This window comes from Mobula hypostoma, chromosome 7 (assembly GCF_963921235.1).
Source record: "Mobula hypostoma chromosome 7, sMobHyp1.1, whole genome shotgun sequence".
In the NCBI taxonomy this organism is placed as follows: Eukaryota; Metazoa; Chordata; class Chondrichthyes; order Myliobatiformes; family Myliobatidae; genus Mobula; species Mobula hypostoma.
This window is the reverse complement of record NC_086103.1, coordinates 147,381,538-147,399,672: the sequence shown is the minus strand read 5'-3', so window position 1 is coordinate 147,399,672 and position 18,135 is coordinate 147,381,538. Positions and strand designations below refer to the sequence as shown.

At 39.8% G+C, this 18,135-nt stretch overlaps 1 protein-coding gene across 1 annotated transcript; it reads right to left on the bottom strand.

Annotated features, from left to right (window-relative positions):
• Window positions 1-219: 219 nt before the first annotated feature.
• si:ch211-140b10.6 (protein POLR1D-like) lies at window positions 220-17,857 on the bottom strand. The gene is made up of 3 exons (XM_063054244.1): window positions 17,603-17,857; window positions 14,476-14,550; window positions 220-1,495 (listed from the first exon to the last, which is right to left on the bottom strand). Exons 1-3 carry the CDS (start codon window positions 17,626-17,628, stop codon window positions 1,210-1,212), a joined length of 387 nt encoding a protein of 128 aa, XP_062910314.1. The 5' UTR covers window positions 17,629-17,857; the 3' UTR covers window positions 220-1,209.
• Window positions 17,858-18,135: the final 278 nt, after the last annotated feature.

Genomic DNA, 18,135 nt, shown 5'->3' with positions numbered 1-18,135 from the left:
GTAGAGGAGGCCATGGACTGACAGGTCCGAATGGGAATGGGAATGGGAAGTGGAATTAAAATGGGTGGCCTACTATTTTTTGTGCAACTTATAGTGCAGATCTTATACTCCCTCTATAATATGCTGAATTGTGAAAAGTCTGCATACCCTTTGGCTATTATGTCTGTAAGGTTTTTCATACAACAGAGTAATAAAAAGTCTGCTTTATTAAAGTTGCACATATGCTTCACAACATTACTTTGGGTAATATTACCACTCAGCAGGAAGTTCTGGTGTAACCATTCATTAACATTCTGATAAAAATTTATGCTGTTAAATGTTTCCACAATGCATACTGCTAATGGTTAATTTGGAGTGGGGAAGAAATAGAGGACATTTTTTTTCTGAAGTTCTGTATACCCTAACTGCTGACACTTAATATAGAAAATATATTTGAGACATCACATCTCTAAGAACAGATTTTCAGTTTGAAAAAATAGCTTGTCCACATGAATAAATATTGATTTTTGTAAATATTTAATTAAGTTTTAGTATAATCAGGATCTATACATTAAACAAACCAATCTAACAAAGGTTATGCTTATCCATTTTTGCAACAAAATATAAACCATAACAAACCATCAAAAGCCATTCAATGACTTCAATGTTTTACTTCAACACTAATCAGGTCACACCATGTTCCTTTCTTTGAAAATAAGTAGTAAGAAAATTGCATATAATTTCTGAAACTATCTGGTGTGGATTGAAAGAATGATTTTCTCCAAGTTAAGTCATTTAATAGAGAACACAAAAGCCAAAACATATCCACAATTGTCAAAAAAATAACTAGTTATCTTTATATTCAGTAAGCACTGCACCATATTTCTGGATGGCAATGAGTTCTTTATGTTTCTGTATTTTATTGCATCATCTTCTATATTCAACTATTACTTATGAAAGAGCAATTGAGCACTCTGGTATTTGTCAATTACTATACTACCAGCACTTTGAGTGACATTGTTTACCATTGACACAATTATGTAGAACATGGAATAGTCACATGGTATTATATGGATGTTACAGTGTGTATGCTAAAAGCTCCCCATAAAGACAATTCCAGTTGTTCTTGTTCTAGGATAAAGTCCAATTATTTTTAAGCAAGTGCTTCTAATAATTTGAGTGCACTTTTCTGTTCTAATGTTTTTGTCACTCATCTGATGTACACAATTTTCAATAATCCTTTGTACTCTTGTATTTCTTGGCATTTCTTTTTGAGTCATTTTCCCTTGGAGATGGAGTCCTGTTGGATTTCATTCTTGTTTTTGATCCATGTTTATAGGGCTGGAAACTGTTTTTATGAGGCTTATCTTTTCTTCTTCCTGCATTCTCATTTAGATTGGGATCTTTAACCTCCTCTCTCTGTCTGGGATCATATGTTGACTTTCGAGATGGCATGGTATTCTTAAGAGTGTTGATCAGAAAACGTTTGTTAGCTCCCGGAAGAGGACACTTCATCCTGTTAAAACAAAATATAATGTATGCTCTATATTTCACTAGTTATAATAAAAGAAATAATAAAATCCCTTTAGAATTAAACAAGCAATTTAATGGTGGCCCATTTGGGTTTCTACTTCAGAAAATTTAAAGTAAAGTATTGCATAAATTTAGTTGGAGGGTTTCAATTCTTACAAATAATTATCTGTGAGCAGGAGGTTACAATCCATATACCAGTTTACACTTGTATACCACCTTTTATATCATCAAAGATTTTAAACAGATTCATAGACATAAACAAAAGGCATTGGTTGAAAGTTGCTTTGGTGGTTCTACTGAACTCTCACGGAGCTTCACAATTTCTTTCTAGCTAAACCAATGCTGTGCTGATCTCTTTGAACTGTATGGAGTTTGCCAATACTGATGATGTCAGCTTTAAATATACAAATAATCACAAAGCCTTTTTTTATAAGCAACACACATAAAATGCTGGAGGAACTCCTCAGGTCAGGCAGCATCTACAGAAAGGAATCAACAGTCAACATCTCAGGCCGAGTCCCTTCAGGAGGAGAAAAAATGATCAGCTATGATTGAATGGTGGAGCAGACTCAATGGACCAAATGGTCTATTCCTGCTCCTGTGTCTTATGGTTTTACGGTCTTATTAGGACTGGAGAGGAATGGAAGAAGTCACAGTAAGAAAGTGGGGGGGGGGGGGTGGATGTGGAGTGAGGAGAGGAAGTAGTACAAGGAGGCAGGTGATAGGTGAAACCGGGAAAGGGGAAGGGGTGAAATAAAGAGATGGGAAGTAGATTGGTGACAGAGATAAAGGGCTGGAGAAGGGGGAATCTGATAGGGGAGGACAGAAGACCATGGGAAAAAGAAAAGGGGGAGGAGCACCAGAGGGAGGTGATGACAGATGAGCGAAGGAAGATAAGATGAGAGAGGGGAAACAGGAATGTGGAATGGTGAAGGAGAGCAGCCAACCCCCTCATCATTCCCCATTCCTGTTTTCCTCTCTCACCTTATCTCCCTGCCAGCCCATCACCTCCCCCAGTGCCCCTCAGGTACTCAACAGCAGGGAGTAACAAGACAAGTTTATCCAATCTTCTTCCATAAGGTATCTGTCTCATTCCAAGTATCAGTCAAATAAATTTTCTCTAAATTGCTTCTAATAGATTTACCAATCTTTCATAAATAATATCAATATTGTAAGCAGTATGACAGATGTGTCCTTGCCCCAGATAACAGCATTCTTTAGTATTCAAACCACCAAGCAATAAACACTATTTGTTAGCCCTCTTAACTACTCGCTGCGCCCACATACTGAATTTTTATGAATCATGCCCAAGGATACCCTCTGCATTTCAAAACTCTGCAAATCGTCAACGTTTACTTTTCCTGTCAAAATAGGTATTTTCACATTTTCTCACATTGCACTCCATTTAGTATTCCTTAAGGTACTTGCATCCTTTGTAGTTTTTGTATGCTATCATTACAACTTAATGTCCTGCTGAATGTTGGACCAAATTTCCATCTGAAAAATTATAACTTCAGTGGAATAAATACTGTCAGAGCCATGTTTATGTGCATGTCTAAATGCCACATTATATTGGCTGGTAAGTGGCCCAACTTTCCAGCCCAGCAAGCAGGAAGTGAGAAAAATAAGTTGGAAAACTGCTTGTTAGATGCAAGTTTCAAAAAGAATAATGGTTTAAGAAAGTAATAGATTTTAAAACAGAGGGAAATGAGAAACAGATATTTCCAGATTTTTTGAATATAGGCCATGGAACTGAAAGAACTTACTAAACTAAAGTGAAGGGATATGCATGTGTCGAAGATTTCTGAATTCAGTGTTCGAGACATTAGGTAGCCATGTGAACACCAGAAAGGCCAGGAATGGTGGCATTATGACCATCATTTTGCGCAATGTATGACATAGATGGTGAAGTAAAAACTGTAAAGGGTAGCTCATGGAAGGTATGCTCAAAATCTTTTCTATTTCAAGACAGTCATTTCTAGGAGAATTTGTAAGAACCAAAATGAAAAGGCAATACATCCTTATTTACTGTATTTTTATAAATATTTCAGTTTGGTTATAAAGGCTTTTGATTTCTAAATCCATATTAAATATTTAAATACCTATGCTTCCTTCTATTCAATAGAATGGGAAAAGATGCACAATCCTTTTAAACTGTCAAAATATTTTAATCATTTGGTTCTTGTAGTGGTCTATCTATGGTTATTAATACAGCAACCATTTGAAGACCAGCGCTTCAATATGAAACAAAGTAAAACTAATCAAGTATAATCCTTCTGAAATGTAAATTTTGGCATTTGGAAATTAGTAAGCTTGAATATTTAGCGGTGAGGTTACAATCCAAATATTAACATGCCAAGTAAAGAAGTTACAAAGTATTAATTAATTACATTTCTGAACCCCAGACAGAATAGCTCTCCACATTAAAGTGAGACATTATTAACAATTGATTTGTGCAAGGAAAAGACATGAGGACTTTTGAGAGATTTGATTGAATTTTTAATATTATTATGCCGACAATAATTCTTTAATTTAAGAACTTACAATTTAATTGTAATAATGGACTTGTAATTGCACCTTTCCCAAAAGTAGAATGAGAAACAATCTAGAGGATCATGTTGATATTTTTTCCCATCTAATCACATTAAAGATTTATATCCTTTTATTTGGTCAGTTAAATTTTGTGTGATATGTTTTTCATATATCTTAATAGTTTTCAAATAATTTGTTGTTCAATAAACTAATTAACTATTTGTCAAATACAAAAATACCCTCCAGTCTAAAACAGTACACAGGAAGATTCTTGATGTAGTCTTTTAAATTAGCATATTTAAGACTGGACCTTCTCAAATAAAAATGAATTATGCAATCAGATAAATTGTAGGATATCAACTTATCTCCACTTCAAGAGAATAAATAAGGATGAATTAAGTAAGTTTGGAAACTATTGTACATTGAATGTGCCTTCACGGGAACATGGAAATGGATCCAAATATATCCAAGGTGCTCAATTGTGGATAAATTTACTAAATTAATATTTTAGAAATCTGCAGATGATCTGTTGTGTATTTAATATTTCAGTAATATTGTACATACATTGCTTGATTAAGCATTCTTTGTTTGTTTAAATAATTCATTACATGTTATATTAAAAGTATTCTGCCTCCAACCATTTGTTCACATAAATTAGTACTACAACCAGGGATATTGATCAATTTAACTGAGAACTTTTATTTGTATTCCTTGTTTCATAGCAGAGCCCAAAAAAACAGAAAATTGTAAAGTATGAAAAGCTAAAAATATAAAAATTGAAAAATGTCAGTTGTTCAAAAATATTCACTCCCTTTGCTCAGTACCTAGTTGAACCACCTCTCACAGTCTCTACAAGCTTTGCACAATGTGGTGGAGCAAGATGTGCCCTTTCCTCCTTGCAAAATTGCTCAAGCTGTGTCAGGTTAGTTGGGAGCAGCAGTGGACAGCAATCTTTAGGACTTGCCAGAGACGTTTGATCATGTTAAGGTCAGAACTCTGACTGGATCACTCAAGGACATCAATTTTCTTCATTTGTAGCTACTCCATGGTTGCTCAGGCAGTGTGCTTTGGCTCATTGTCCTGCTGAAAGATGAACTTCCTCACCAGTTTAAACTTTTTGGCAGAGGCTAGCAGGTTTTTATCCAGGATCTCTCTGTATTTAGCAGCATTCATCTTTTCATCAATCCAGACCAGATTTCCAGTCCCTGCTGCTGAAAAGCATCCTCATAGAATGAAGGTATCTCCTCCATACTTTACAAAAGGGATGGTGTTACCTGGCTAAGGCACGGTATTAAATTTAAGTCGGGCATCAGTGGTGAGGCCAAAATGTTCCATTTTAGTCTCATCTGAGCACAAGACCTTCTTCCACATCTTTACAGTATCTTCTAAGAGACGCTTTGCAAAGTCTTCACAGGCAAGGATATGTTTTTTTTTAGCCATGGCTTCTTTCTTGCCACTCTTCCATAAATACCCGTTTTGTGCAAGGCCTTACGAGATTGTGGAGCCACAAGCTTCTTCTCCAGTTGCAGTCGCTGACTTCTGCAGCTCATTCAGTGACTGTTGGCATCTCAGTAGACTCTCGGCTCCTACTAAGTGCCATTCGGCTCCTACTAAGTTTAGAGAGGCGGCTTAACCTAGGCGGTGTGGCTATGGTTTCACAATGGACTGTACTGAGCTCTGAGGTATATTCAGTGACTTAGAGATGGTCTTGTACCCTTCCCCAGGTAAGTGCTTCTCTATTGTCATTTCCCCGTCTTGTCTTGAATGCCCTTTTGTCCTCATTTTGGTTTGCTCTGTTGAAAATCTACCATACTGTTGCATCTTACAGAGTCAAGGAGTATTTGTTCTGAAGAATTCAATGAAAACAGATGATCCTCCAATTTTCTACATCAACAAATTGAGTAAGGTAATACAGTATATTGCACCTGAGGAAAGTCAGCAGAGTAATTACAAAATGATGAATACTTTTTCAGCCTCACAATTTAGGTTTCTACAGGTTTTGAAGTTTTTCTTTTGATTTGACATGATGGACAATATTTTGTAGATTAGCTCAGAAATCCTACTTCAATACGTTTTAAATTTGGAAAATGAAACAGTAAAATGTGAAAAAAGATGTGGGGGCTGAATACTTTTTCAAGGCACTGTAATAGTTGGTGAACAGCATACGTTATCACACCGTCACGTCATATGTGTGTGTTTCACTAAAGTAAAAATGAAACTAAGACACATTCTCCTGGGTTCCTGTCTCTTTGCTTTCAATGAATTTTATGATTTGGCGTTACAAAACCTAACAGTAGCGACGAGGAGGTTTTAAACGAACCCAAGACGACTACCTACCTGTTGTAGCACAGCAAGGCGTTCCAGTTAAAAAAAAGCAGTGCAGTACGTGTTTCTTCAGAAAGGGACAACAACAGTTGAGTTTAAAACAAGGACAAAAAAATGGATGAACTCATGGGTTCATAAACAGTGAGTCCTGAGTGATAATAATCATAAATTTAAAAAAACGGCTGGCTACAGAAGGATAGATGTGTTTGACTGCACAAGGCACAACAGTAATATGTATACTGAGTGAATTGAGCTGTATTTTGAAGGAAATAAAATAGCCAATGTGAAACAAATACAAGAAAATCTGCAGATGCTGGAATTTCAAGCAACACACATAAAAGTTGCTGGTGAATGCAGCAGGCCAGGCAGCATCTCTAGGAAGAGGTACAGTCGACGTTTCGGGCCGAAACCCTTTGTTAGGGCTAAATGAAAGAAGAGCTAGTAAGAGATTTGAAAGTGGGAGGGGGAGGGGGAGATCCGAAATGATAGGAGAAGACAGGAGAGGGAGGGATGAAGCCAAGAGCTGGACAGTTGATTGGCAAAAGGGTAATGAGAGGATCATGGGACAGGAGGCCTAGGGAGAAAGAAAGGGAAAGGGGGGGAAGCCCAGAGGATGGGCAAGGAGTATAGTGAAAAAGGAAAGAGAGAAAAAGAATATACATATGTATTATATATAATATAATAATGAATAAATAAATAACAGATGGGGTACGAGAGGGAGGTGGGGCATTAACAGAAGTTAGATAAGTCAATGTTCATGCCATCAGTTTGGAGGCTACCCAGACGGAATATAAGGTGTTGTTCCTCCAACCTGAATGTGGCTTCATCTTTACAGTAGAGGAGGCCGTGGATAGACATATCAGAATGGGAATGGTACGTGGAATTAAAATGTGTGGCCACTGGGAGATCCTGCTTTCTCTGGCGGACAGAGCGTAGGTGTTCAGTGAAACGGTCTCCCAGTCTGCATCGGGTCTCGCTAATATATAGAAGGCCGCATTGGGAGCACCGGACGCAGTATATCACCCCAGCTGACTCACAGGTGAAGTGTCACCTCACCTGGAAGGGCTGTCTGGGGCCCTGAATGGTAGTGAAGCAGGAAATGTAAGGGCATGTGTAGCACTTGTTCCGCTTACAAGGATAAGTGCCGGGAGGGATGGGGGGGGGGGGGGGACGAATGGAGAAGGGAGCTGCATAGGGAGCGATCCCTGCAGAAAGCGGGGGAGGGGCAGGAGGGAAAGATGTGCTTAGTGGTGGGATCCCGTTGGAGGTGGCGGAAGTTACGGAGAATTATATGTTGGACCCGGAGGCTGGTGGGGTGGTAGGTGAGGACAAGGGGAACCCTATTCCTCGTGGGGTGGCAGGAGGATGGGGTGAGAGCAGATGTGTGTGAAATGGGAGAGATGCGTTTGAGAGGAGAGTTGATGGTGGAGAAAGGAAAGCCCCTTTCTTTAAAAAAGGACATCTCCTTTGTCCTGGAATGAAAAGCCTCATCCTGAGAGCAGATGCGGCCGAGACAGAGGACTTGCGAGAAGGGGATGGCATTTTTGCAAGAGACAGAGTGAGAAGAGGAATAGTCCAGATAGTGTGAGAGTCTGTAGGCTTATAGTTGACTCAGTAGATAAGCTGTCTCCAGAGATAGAGACAGAAAGATCTAGAAAGGGGAGGGAGGTGTCGGAAATGGACCAGGTAAACTTGAGGGCAGGGTGAAAGTTGGAGGCAAAGTTAATTAAGTCAACGACCTCAGCATGCGTGCAGGAAGCAGCACCAATGCAGTCGTCGATGTAGCGAAGGAAAAGTGGGGGATAGATACCAGTATAGGTTTGGAACATGGATTGTTCCACAAAGCCAACAAAACGGCAGGCATAGCTGGGACCCATACGGGTGCCCATGGCTACATCTTTAGTATGGAGGAAGTGGGAGAAGCCAAAGGAGAAATTATTAAGAGTAAGGATTAATTCCGCTAGATGGAGCAGAGTGGTGGTAGAGGGGAACTGGTTAGGTCTAGAATCCAAAAAGAAGCGGAGAGCTTCCTGGTGAAACAAATGCCGGTTTTGCTGAATGCATTTGGTGGAAGAACACACAGTTTGCTTAGAATCTCCAACCAAACCAACTAAAATGAGCTTTGCAAATCTTGTGAAAGTAACACAGGAGCATTTAGAACCAAAACCATTGTTGATTGCAGAACATTTTAGGTTTCATAGGCGGAATTAATGGGAAGGTGATTCAGCACATGGCTGAATTAAAGAAGTTGTCTGACTGAGCATTGCAGTTTGGTAATGGGCTTAATAATGCACTGAGATTGCTTAATTTGTGAAATCTTACAAGAAAGCATTTGAAAATGGCTCCTAACTGAAGCACAACTGACAGATAAAAGAGCAGTTAAAAACGCTGTATTAATAGAAACAGGAGACAGAGATGCGATTGAGTTGCAGTCAGGAATGAAAGTGAGCATGAACAAAATTGCAATATCTAAACAGAAACCTACTTGGCTCAAAAACTGTGTTACTATTGTGGCAGGGGCTCACATACACTGGACCAATGCAAATCTAAAGGTGAAACGTACAGAAAATGCAACAAAGTAGGATACATACAAAGAGCACGTCAGGCAGACAAAAATAAATGGACTGCACAGGGAAGAAGTAACGATAAAAAGTCAAATTGCAGTTTCAAAAAGAGCACTAGTCTGTATGCTGTTGATGAAGTATATGATAATAATGAAAATGACACCGAACTGAGTAGCCTTGAGATTCACAATATGGAAATTAACCAGAAACAAGCATAAACATGACGAAATCTGCAGATGCTGGAAATTCAAGCAACACACACAAAACGCTGGTGGAACACAGCAGGCCAGGCAGCATCTATAGGAAGATGTACAGTCGACATTTCGGGCCAAGACCCTTCATCAGGACTAACTGAAGGAAGAGATAGTAAGAGATTTGAAAGTGGGAGAGGGAGGGAGAGATCCGAAATGATAGGAGAAGACAGGAGGGGGAGGGATGGAGCTAAGAGCTGGAAAGTAGATTGGCAAAAGGGATACAAGGCTGGAGAAGGGAGAGGATCATGGGATGGGAGGCCTAGGGAGAAAGAAAGGAGGAAGGGAGCACCAGAGGAAGATGGAGAGCAGGCAAGGAGTTATTGTGAGAGGGATTAAGAGAGAAAAAAAGGGAAAAAATAATGAATGAATGAATAAATAAATAAAGAAAGGATGGGGTAAGAAGGGGAGGAGGGGCATTAACGGAAGTTAGAGAAATCAATGTTCAGGCCATCAGGTTGGAAGCTACCCAGACGGAATATAAGGTGTTGTTCCTCCAACCTGAGTGTGGCTTCATCTTGACAGTAGAGGAAGCCATGGATAGACATATCAGAATGGGAATGAGACGTGGAATTAAAATGTGTGGCCACTGGGAGATCCTGCTTCCTCTGGCAGACAGAGCGTAGGTGTTCAGCGAAACGGTCTCCCAGTCTGCTATCTCTTCTTTCAGTTAGTCCTGACGAAGGGTCTCGGCCCAAAACGTCGACTGTACTTCTTCCAAAAGATGCTGCCTGACCTGCTGCGTTCCACCAGCATTTTGTGTGTGTTGCAGAAACAAGCATAATGACTTACACCAGAAATAAACGGCAAATTAATTAAAATGGTATTGGACATTGGCTTGGCTGTTTCAGTGATTCCAGAAAATGAGTTTGAATGGCAGATATCCATTCAAATTGAAGCCTCATAATTAAGAACTCATAAGACCATAAGATATAGGCGCCGAATTAGGCTATTTGCCCCACAGATTCTGCTGCACCATTTCAACATGGCTGATCCATTTCCATCCCAAACCCACTCTTCTGCCTTCTCCCCATAACCATTCATGCCCGACTTATCAAGAAACTATCAACCTCTGCCTTAAATGCACCCAGTGACCAGGCCAACACAGCTACCCGTGGCAATGAATTCCACAGATTCATCACCTCCTGGCTAAAGAAATTCCTCCTTATCCCTGCTCTAAATAGACGTCCCTCTATTTTGAGGCCGTGCCCTCTGGTCCTAGACTTCAAAACCAAAGGAATCCTTTAGTGTGGACCTCTTCACATCCACACTATCTAAGGCTTTCAACATTTGATAGGTTTCAATGAGAACCATTCATTCCTCTAAATTCTAGCAATTACAGGCCCAGAGTGTTCAATCGCTGTTCATATGGTAACTCGTTCATTCCCAAGAATCATTCTTGTGAACCTCCTCTGAACCCTCTCCAATGACAGCACATCCTTTCTTAAGTAAGGGGCCCAAAACTGCTCACAGTACTCCAAGTGAGGTCTCAGCAGTGCCGAATACAGCCTCAACAATACATCTTTGCTTTCATATTTTAGTCCTCTTGAAATGAACGGCAAGATTGCATTCACCTTCCTCACCACTGATTCTACCTCCAAATTAACCTTTAAGAAATCCTGGACAAGGACTCCCAAATCCCTTTGCATCTCGGCTTATTGAATTTTCTCCTTATTTAGAAAATAAGTCTACGCCTTCATTCATTCCACTAAGGAGCGTGACCATACACTTGTTGACACTCTATTTCATCTGCCTGCTTTTTGCCCATTCTCCTAACCTGTCTAAGTTCTTCTGCAGCCTCTCTGCTTCCTCAACACTACCTGCCCTCCACATATCTTTGTATCATCCCAAAAGTTGGCCACAAAGCCATCAATTTCATCATCTAAATCATTGACATACAACGTATAAAGAAGTGGTCCCAATACAGACCTGTGTGAAATACCAGCAGCCAATCCGAAAAGGATCCCTTTATTCCCACTCTTTGCCTCCTGCCAATAGTCCAATGTTCTATCTTTCCTTTAATACCTTGGGCTCTTATCTTGTTTAGCAGCCTCATGTTCAACACCTTGTCAAAGGCCTTATAAAAATCCAAGTACACGATATCCCTCTTTTCTCTTTTATCTATCCTACTTTTTATTTCTTCAAAGAATTCCAACAGATTTGTCTGACAAGATTTCCCGCTATGGAAACCATGCTGACTTTGGCCTGTTTTATCATGTGCCTCCAAGTACCCCAAAACCACATCCTTAACAATCGACTCCAATATCTTCACAACCACTGTAGTCAGGTTAAATGTCCTATAATTTCCTTTCTTCTGCCTCCTCGCTTCTTGAAGAGTAGAGTGACATTTGCAATTTTCCATGGCAGAATCTTTTGATTCTTGAAAGATTCTTGAAAACTTATACTGTAGAAAAGATAATTCCAATGGGAATGACATCCTTAACAGTGAAATACAACAAACAACAAACTGCATTGCGCTTGAATGTGAAAAGAGCAGAATTAGGCCATTTGGCCCATCGAGTCTGCTCTGCCATTTCACCATGCCTAATCCAATTTTCCTCTCAGCCCCAATCTCCTGCCTTCCCCCCATATCCCTTTATCTCCTGATCAATCAACAATCTATCAACCTATGCCTTAAATATTCATAAAGACTTGACCTCCACAGCTGCCTGTGGCAAAGAATTCCACAGATTCACCACTCTGGCTAAAGAAATTCCTCCTCATCTCTGTTCTAAAAGAACGCCCCTCTATTCTGAGGCTGTGCCCTCTGGTATTAGACTCTCCCAACATAGGAAACATCCTTTTCACATCCACTCTATCAAGGCCTTTCACCATTCGATAGGTTTCAATTAGGTCACCCCTCATTCTTCTGAATTCTAGTGAATACAGGCTAAAGGCTCTTCATATGACAAGCCACTCAATCCTGGAATCATTTTCATGAACCGTCTCCAGTTTCAGCAGATCCTTTCTAAGATAAGGGGCCCAAACCTGCTCATAATACTCCAAGTGAGGCCTCACCAGTGCTTTGTAAAGTTTCAACATTACATCCTTGCTTTTGTATTCTAGTCCTCTTGAACTGAATGCTAATATCGCACTTGCCTTCCTCACCACAACTCAACCTGCAAATTAACCTTTAGGGAATCCTGCACAAGGTCTCCAAAGTCCTTTTGTGTCTCAGTATTTTGTATTTTCTCTCCATTTAAAAATTAGTCAAGCCTTTCATTTCCTCTACCAAAGTGCATGACCATACACTTCCCAACACTGTATTCCATCTACTATTTCTTTGTCCACGCTCCTAATCCATTGAAGTCCTTCTGTAGCCTCTCTAATTCCTCAAAACTATCTGCACCTCCACCTATCTTCGTATCGTCTGCAAACTTTGCAATAAAGCCATAAAATCATTGACATATAACTTACAAAGAATCAGTCCTAAAATAGACCCCCATGAAACAACACCACTAGTCACTGGCAGCCAGTCAGAAAAGGTTGCCTTTATTCCCACCCTTTGCCTCCTGCCAATCCACCACTGCTTTATCCATGCTAGAATTTTTCCTGTAATACCATGGGCTTGTAGCTTGTTAAGCAGCCTCATGTGTGGCACCTTATCAAAGGCCTTCTGAAAATCCAAGAACCACAACATCAACCGATTCCCCTTTGTCTATCCTGCTTGTTACTTCTTCAAAGAATTCCAACAGATTTGACAGGCAAGATTTTCCCTTGAGGAAACCATGTTGACTATGGCCTATTTTATCATGTATCTCCAAGTACCCTGAGACCTCATCCTTAACAATCGACTCCAACATCTTCCCAACCACTGAGGTTAGACTAACTGGCCTATAATTTCCTTTCTTCTGCCTCTGTACTTTCTTTAAGACTGGAGTGACATTTGCAATTTGCAATTTTCTAGTGTCTGGAACTATTCCAGAATCTACTGATTCTTGAAAGATCATTACTAATGCCACCACAATCTCTTCAGCCACCTCGTTCAGAACTCTGGGGTGTACACCACCTAGTGAGGGTGACATCTACCTTCAGACCTTTCAGTTTCTCAAGAACCGTCTCTCTAGTTATCATAACTTCACACACTTCACGCCCAAGACACCTGGAACCCACCATACTGCTAGATTGACCCCTCTTATCAGGAAAGGTGTTAACACACAAGAGTAAGAAATCCTCCACAGCAATTAAATCTTTAGTCCTGACTGGGACTAAAATTGACTCTAGATATCTATATAGCATTTGTATTACAAAGTATTATATGTATGTATCCATATATATCTGGATACATTCAATATTGAGTTGGAATTTATAGCTAAGCAAGGAGGTGTGTTGTGTATTTACTATTTCAGTAATATTTCAGCAATATTGTAAATATATTGTTTGATTAAGCACTCTTTACTTGCTGAAATAATTCATTATGGGTTATATGTGACAGTACATGAGTGGTACATGTCATCATATCACCACGTCACTTGCGCACGTCCTGCTAAAAAGTAAAAACAAAGTAAGCATTTATCCATGTCTCCCTGTGTTTTCCTTTTGATTAATTTATGGAGTTCCCAAAATATAACAACATGTGAATAAAAGCAATGGAATGAATATCAGCATGACAGCATGGTAGGCAAAGAAACACTTCAAATTTGCAGAGAAGGCAAAAGACTTTACTTCAGCAGATGTTTTAATAGCAGGGTCGCTTCAGTAGCAGTGGCACTAATAGGAGATGTAAATTCTTGATCAAAGTGTTGAATAGTTATTTGTGTGTCGTGCTTTATACCTCTTTCACCACCTTGACTTTACCACAGTCTAGTAAAGGTCTCCATACAATACTGCACTAGCCCTCCTGCAAATTTGTTTTTGCTTCCAGCATTCCTTTTCTTTCATCTTGGGCTTAATCAAGGTCCTTCAATGTCACAGATCACTGATGAGTTTACGGTGACCATATGAGACTCTCCAGAAATGTTGATTGCTTGCCCTACCTTTTGTGACATACCCATTATTAGTGTAACAAACACATTTATCATCCTTTACCAACGGTGTCATCATTGGAACATCTTGCACCTAGAAATGGGAATAATGATGCAACTGATTTTTCACTATAAAATCAAGTAATATTATAATTTAGAGTCTATGCAAATCTTAAAAGTTATATCAATGATATTAGAATTGGCACATGCCAACACGTCAAATTAGTATTAATGTCTTTTGCATATTTCACTGGCATAGTTCATTCTGAAAGTATTGTACAATAACATTTGAATAATGTTAATGCTTAATTTTAAATATATCCTTACCAGCCCATGGGTCCCATTGTTTCAGCCCTGGCTTTTCCACGTTTTGCTTCTGTAAGAAGTTCTTCCACAGCTTTCCTATTTTAAACCAAAAATTGTTTTACTGATAGAAGATGGAAGTTCGGCATACAATTTGTTAATTATAACTCCATCCAGCAAGCCAATGCAGCTGAATGCAGAATTTTCACGGTACCTTTATTACTTTGCAAATGCAATGCTATAATCTGAACATGGAACTCTTTAGCTATCAATTTGAAAATTAATAGTCTCCATTATCAAGTATGGCTGGGCAACAGATAATAAAGGTGGTTATCATATTTAATTTTTTTGAATATTTCAAGGGTGCTTTTTCATTAAAATAGCTAATAGATAACAGCCAAGTCAACATTTTCAGAACACATCATGTCATTCCTGTTTCTTAACATTGGCAACATTAACATCATACTCTTCCAATCTCAAATGAAATAGATCATAGAGTTTTACTATATATATGTTAGCTAAATGATGTGCATTAGCCTTTCTTCATACAGTCCTTGCAGCAACTACATGCAACTTCAACTTGAGTAATTCCCTCGCACAGACCTGCACTTTTGAGCATGACAGTTTGCAACACTTGCTTGTGAACAACCTACTCTGGAATGCCAATGAGTTTTGGACATACCAGAGAACAGCTTTCACTATATTAACCATTTCCCAACAGCAGCTGATATCTGTCTTCATCTCTAGGAATTATCCACACAGCTCAGAGTTCTGAATTTTGAAGCATTCAGGACAGACATCCACCAGACCCTACAGCCTTAATTCCCTGAAAGACACTGATGACATTTTAAACAGACCTCAGACTAATTGATTGTGGTCAAGAATATTTTTGATAATGTATTCTACAAGAGACGTGCTGCAGAATGGTCTAACTAAAAAGAATGTTCGAAGACCAAACTCATCCTTTGCAGCATTGGGGGGAGATAAAACATATTTTATATGTGATTAATTTCCAAGAACTGGTTAAAATTAAAATACCTTACGCAGATTTGCTCTATGTCAGGGCCTTGTAAAATGGGGCACTTTTTGTGGGAGTAGGGTACAAGGGAAATATGAATTATAGTGGATGTTGCTTTAGATGTTTAAAAAGTCCAACAGTGGAACATTAGGGTTTATGAAAATTTAACTCCTCTGAAGATTACCTTAGCTTATTTGGAACTTTGTCTATAATAATATCCCTAATTTATGCAACAATAATTAGGATAGCTATTAATTATGGTAAAAAAAATTATCAAAGAATCAAACATACAGAAATCACCTTAGACAAAATTGAATTCCATCTACATTGACAAGAGAAAGTCTGCAGATGCTGGTAATTCCACCTACACAGATCTTGCATGAGAGAAAATTATTTTCAGAACCACCATAACATGCTGTCTTTCTCACAGATAAGACAGGATTTGAAAACTTGCAGTACCAATTGAAGAGAACATTTGTAGATCAAATTTGAGATCTGAAGTGATTCATTTGCTTTAGCTATCATCACCAACCTTGCAATGTGTTTGCTCTACGTAAGTACCTAAGGCAACTGTTACTGTAAGCAGATATTTTGCCAAAATAAAACAAAACTTTATTTAATGAAGCATTCGGTTGCCTTCGAGTAACTACTAGGACTAACAGCTATCAAGCAGAAAGTATCCCTGGAACCTGCACCAAAAGATTTCTCACAGGCTGTAATTGAAAACTTGTGGGACATTAATGCTTACGTTGTATGGATCCATTGACTTTTTTCAGTGCCAGATAAATTAAAACATAAGGAATGGAAGTAGGATGAGGCATCTGGTTCTTAGGGTCTGCTCTGTCATTCAATAATATTATAGCCAATTTGATTTCATTTTTGATCTGACTTTTGAGCTTCACCTTTCTCCACTTTGTCTGCTCTCTGCCTGGAACCAGCTCTACCTCATGAGAAACTTCTCAGGTTCAGTGGGTCAGGCATATTTGGCTCCTTGTATTCAGAAATGCCAAGGGTATGGAGATCAGAATCGGTATACTTCAACCCCATAACTTTCTGAACACCAGCAAAGGAATTGAGCGAGCAATATCATAATTTGAAAACGAAACCAAACTCAAGGGTATTGTAATTATGGAAAAATAAAATATGACAGTTAGTTGGAGGAATCTTCTACAAATGAACCCGATGTTAGACAAATATGTTGACAGTTTAGGGACAATGAGACGACACTTGAAATCACCGATGCTTTTTCCAGCTTTGACTGAACAGCACCCATATCAGCATAAGACCCAAAAAGATTAACACTGAAGAAGAATGATTGATCCAAAATTTAAAAAGTAGACAGAGCAAATACATTTATCGCAAACACATTGATATAAGAGTGGGGGAGGGGAGAAAAAGAGACAGAAAAGATACTTTGGCCAGAGCTATTGCAATATTGATAGATACTACTACATTGAAGGTTTTCAAAGTATATTGGATGAAATGGGCACAAACTTTCACGTATTTAGGCTACAAATAATGGCATTATTATCAAACAGCATGGGTTGCAATTAAAACATCATGTACACATGGCATATTCTGTGATGATACATCGTGGATCTGGATCTGGTATGATACATACATGTCATCATAGCATAAGTTTCTGAAGTATTTAATTTTCCTTAATTCAACTGGCATTTAATTTGAACAAAAACAAATGATCGCAAATGCTAGGTAGATCACTCTACTGAAAGATCATCGATTGAATCATTAACTCCTCCTCTCCCCACAGATGCTGCGGGTCTGCCGGATATTTCTAGCCTTAAGGTTAAGGGCAGTGGACAGTTCATCGCTGAGGCTATGATCTCTTTGTGAGTGGGAAAATCGCCATAAAAGGGAACACTTCACACCACCCTGGACTGGTATTGAGGCATACATACAAGCAGACACAAATCGGAACAAGCCGAGCGTGAGGCGGCCTGTAACCAGGGGAAATACAAAGCATGTAATCTTTTAATCACTTTGGAAAATAATGGTTGACAAAGTAAACAGGGGAGGAACGGGCCTTGCGCCAACGGGGACGCCGCTGCCCGCACTAACATGGTTCCCAATGGAAGGAAGGGCTGAAGGCGCTTCGTAGTTACTCATGTTTACCTCTCCAGCTCGCCATCTTTCTCCATGACAAACCCGCGTCAGGTCTAACCCCCTTGACTGATTCGGGCCCAGGGCGCCCGACACTTTCGGCACCGGGCGAGCGCAAGGACCGCTGAAGCCCGGCGTTTCCCCGCCTCTCTCCACAATACACCAGGGCGGCACGCCTCGCTTGCCTGACCTCAAATGAAGCGCTCCGCTCGCGCCGACATTCAAATGCTGCTCGTTCTGAAGTACATTTTCAGTGGGAATGTTCTGAAGTGAACTACGGTTTATTCAGGAAATAGCCCCCCTCCCTCCCATCCCCGGCCCTCAATCGCCCTCTCCCATTCATTCAGGCGACGTGGGAAGACGGAAATATTCCGCGGGCCAAGTTCACCCTAACTTGCTGGAGGAGGCGGGCAGGCCCTGTACCCGCCCACTCTATGATTTAATGTATTCATCCCCAGCCAGTGGGCAGGACGACGAGATTCCCCGGGCTGCAATTGGACAGCTCTCCTGTCAATTTACAGCGGGGGGCGCCTCAGCCAAGCAAG